Source organism: Arachis ipaensis, chromosome B7, assembly GCF_059453495.1.
Source record: "Arachis ipaensis isolate K30076 ecotype BB chromosome B7, ASM5945349v1, whole genome shotgun sequence".
Taxonomy (NCBI): domain Eukaryota; kingdom Viridiplantae; phylum Streptophyta; class Magnoliopsida; order Fabales; family Fabaceae; genus Arachis; species Arachis ipaensis.
Genome location: NC_142442.1, coordinates 12590964 through 12595122, shown reverse-complemented (window position 1 = coordinate 12595122; position 4159 = coordinate 12590964). Strand labels below are relative to the sequence as shown.

General features: G+C 38.6%; 1 protein-coding gene across 1 annotated transcript; it reads right to left on the bottom strand.

Annotated features, from left to right (window-relative positions):
- Positions 1-203: 203 nt before the first annotated feature.
- On the bottom strand, positions 204-3656 carry LOC107609506 (uncharacterized). The gene is made up of 2 exons (XM_016311499.3): positions 3251-3656; positions 204-2277 (listed from the first exon to the last, which is right to left on the bottom strand). The coding sequence occupies exon 2, from the start codon at positions 2263-2265 to the stop codon at positions 382-384; it is 1884 nt and encodes a 627-aa protein (XP_016166985.1). The 5' UTR covers positions 2266-2277; positions 3251-3656; the 3' UTR covers positions 204-381.
- Between the last annotated feature and the right edge of the window lie 503 nt (positions 3657-4159).

The following is a 4159-nucleotide window of genomic DNA, read 5'->3' as shown; positions in this document are numbered from 1 at the left end:
AAATAAATCTCCCAAATTATTGCTTAAGTGGATCTGTTGGACATCAATTGTTTTTTGATTTTGAAGATCATGAGTGAAAAAGAATTTGGGAGAAATATGCTGTATTATATCACCTTTGATGTATCTACCCTTAAATTGAGCAATACATGCTATATTATCTTTAAATAGAACAGTTGAAATTATCTTCTGATCAAGCAGTCCACGTGATGACAGATAGAACTATCTTCTGATTTCAAATAATTATTAGATAAATAGTTTATAATCCAAAATTGATGTCCTAGACCATCTTAAACCGTAAGCTAATTTTATCCTTAACTTTTCTTGACAACATATTCTACAATCTACACAACTGTAGCCTCAATTAAAAAAAGGAACTTGCCTTTAATCTTTCCTACCAATCTCACCATCCAAAATTGCATGCCTAGTTAAGACAATCTCTTTAACAAGATTCCGGTAAGTGAATGGCCTAATGGCTGCTTGCAGAAACATCTCCGGCGGAAGTTTGCTCTTCTTGATCCTTTTTCTAAATGGACCAACCCCAATGTACTTCCACTCTTCCGGTTTAACCTTAGCTCGCTTCCCTCTCAAGAAGGTTTCGTCTCCATCTGCTGATTGCTCTGATTCTTCCTGTCCTTCCATCATTTTCAATTGCTTCTTATATAAATTTGTAGTGAACTCAACACTCTTCTTCGCCAGATTTTCCATCGCGTCTGCACTTTTTGTTGCCTTTTCAAACTCCTCATCCCAATCCTCCTCATTTTCGTCTTCATCGATGAGCGTATCATCTTCCATGGCGTGAAATTTACCGTCTTCACTTTTTTCCATGTCCATAAATTCATCATCATATTCATCATCCTCCTCATCTTCTTCCTCCTCTTCTTCCTCTTCATCTTCTTCTTCATCATCATCATCACTATCTTCATCCTCAATCCAATCAAGAACCTCAGTTTCATTGGGATCACCAGCAAAAGCATGGTTGTCATCATCATCTTCGGGCGCATCACATCCCAGCTCCTCCTCTTCTAACTTGGCCTTCCACTCCTTAGTATACGGATGCAACAATTCCACTGGATGATTGCCCAACAAAAACTCCAAACACTTAGACTTCTTCTCGTCACTCAATTTCTGATACGCATTCACCACATCATCAACAAATGCCTTTTGACTTATTTTCACAATCTTACACAATCCACCAAAATAAGTACATGTGTCAACAGTTCCATCATCGTTTTCCAATTCAAAAAGAAAATCCTGTTCTGTTTTAGGATCAAGAAGTGGAATTAGTGGCTTGAAAAAGTTATCCTGTGGCTCAAACCTACACTGGAAAACTGGCTTCTTCACATATATAATATCCGGTCGCATCCAAGCTGCACATTGCCCTATCAATGACCTCGCCTTGCTTCCAAGTCTTCCCATCAAATTCCACTTATCTAATCTCTGCTTACCAGCTTCAAGTACTACTTCGCAAACCAATGTCCACTGCTGCCAAGGAAGCTCCGAAAGTCTCCACTTTGGGTGCCTTATGAATACCCAAAAATATCTTAATTTACTCTGATCAAGCTGCTTAACTTTTTTCCCAAAATCGGCAGCCATTTCAGCTTTCTCAATTTCCTCCCACTCCTCATGGTCCCTCACTTCAGTCATTAATGTCACGCGTTCATCTGTAAACCGGCCAATAATCGGTTCACCAACAACAACTCCACGCCAAGAGTAGGGTCCATATTGACCATATTTATACCAATCATAAGGGTGACGTATATTTGGATCATCCTTCTCCATGAACCGGACCATTCGATCATACCCTTGACCAATTTGTTGGAGCAACTCCTCAGAGACATTATCAGCATAATTACCCCCTCTTGGGTTTTTCAGTCGGTAGAATAGAGATTCGGCACGTTTCTTGTTTTTTGCCCTGGCACTGCGCCTTATCCGTCTTCGTAACTCAGCACCGCCTTCAATCCGGCCACCGGAAGAGCCACCACCTTTCTTCTTGCTCCGACCTGCATAAGACCGAACATCTCTTGTGCAGGCATTATGTTGAGTAGAATCTAGTGGATTCTGGCCAGAAAAGGGGAACTTGGCAATCTGTTTATGGCCTTCGGAGAATGAAACAACCGGAAAGCATTTCTGTGTCCGGAATTTCAGGTTTGGAGAATTCCGAAAAGGGTTTGAGAATGGTCCAAGGGGTGGAAATTGGAGGTAAGGTGAAGAAGATGGGTTCAAATTTCTAGGCAAGAACTCAGTTCTAAATTGGGGAAGATCCATCTCAAAAACCACCTACCAAACAGTACCAACACAATGTTTCAGTATTCCTAACTTGACATAAAAAAGGCATAAAAGCGTTGTTCAAGTGCACTTCAAAGTATCACCATTTGCAAATAAATAAATAAACCACAAAATAAACGAAGAAAGGAACTTATGTAACTGTAATCTATAAAAGAATTGAAGAAAACTTGGAAATCAAAGAATCATAATTAAGTTAAAAACCATAATTAAAACAGAGGGGGGAAAATCAAAAGAAAAAACTTGAGCGTACTAGCATAGCGCAAATAAAGTGAAATAAAAGCAATATAAAGTTAAAATCAAGCTGCTGAAAAACAGTGTGAAATGTTGTGAATAGTTCAGTTTCAAGGAAACCAACCCAAGTCCGAAAGGTTTCAAGTTTGAAGTAAGCAAAGCAGAGAAAACCGAAACAAAAGAGACAACATGCATAAACAAGTTCAAACATTAATATTTATGACTAAAGGAAATCAAACCGCACCTAACTGACAAACATGATGTTCCACCACCAAAGGAAACAACAAGAAGAAACTAGTTTTAGACACTACTTACATAAATTTCTAATTGTTGAACCCAAACTTACACAAATTACCTACAGCCAACAACTAAGTATTGATTATTGAACACAAACCTACACAATTTCTATTCACATCAGCAACAAGCCAACAATACATACAACCTGAAGATACAAAATTAACAATTACATACAGAACACAAACTCAGAAGTCAGAATTAACAATTCTCATCAGCAATCAACAAAATTATTTTAGAAAAATTAACTCAGAAAAAGAATTATCAAGAATAAGGGAAATTAACAAGAATAATTACCAAAGAAGTATAGATTAATAATAATTCATAATCATAAACATTATTCCAAATTACAGAATCATATAATTAGAAAGATGGAAACTCAAAATCATCAAAATTAAGTAATTAACAAAAGAAAAAAAATCGAACAAGCACTGCTTACCGGCGGCGAGGAAGGCACGAAACTGACGGCGAGGCAGGAACAAAACAGACAGCGAGGGATGGAGGAACGATGAGACAGAGACGCAGAGTGAGCAGCTCGGAGAGAGAGAAGAGAAGAGCTTGTGCGAGAGAGAAGAGGGCCAGACGCGACGACGTAGAGGAGAAGCGGATGGAGGAAAGAGGGCGAGCAGAGCTTCCAGAGGCGACAACGGCACGCTCTGGCCGACGAGAAGAGTTCAGCGACAGCGGGCTGGGCACTGGCTTAGTGGGGGGTTTTTGGAAGCACTGCTACAGTGCTACTGTGGGTTAGTGGGTTTAGAGTTCGTTGCTGCTTTTGAAAGAGAGAGGAGAGGGGTATTCCGTGGGTTGCATTACATCTACTGATCTACATGTCCAAAATGAAATTCAACTCACTGTATGAGATATGTTAGTATCTGAGTTAATTTGATTTTGTTTTTCAGAGGAATGCTAGGGAGCAACTTTTGAGATTTATAGCTATTAAATAACCATTAATGAAGTTTTAATGGTGTGAAATTAGTGTGATATTTCATTTAATGGCTCACTCTTCTTTGCTGGTTGTTGTTGCTCCCTACTAAACTTTTCTATTTTTTTTATTTAAATTAGAGTAAATAGTCATTTTTAACTATGAAAGATTTGGACGCTGACAAAACTGACCATAAAAAATTGAAACTAAAGTTATACCCATATAAGATATGTTTTGTTCGACAGAAATAACCAATTATTAAATTTTTGTTCATAATTCCATAAATACCCCTAACTTTTTATCTTCTTTTATCTCTACACCCAATCTCTAACCCTAGCAATTTAATCCCGCTCACTCCTCCTCTGCCTTTACCCTCAAACCTTTTCCGTCGTCACAATCCCCTTCCACCGCCATTCCCTCCATCCT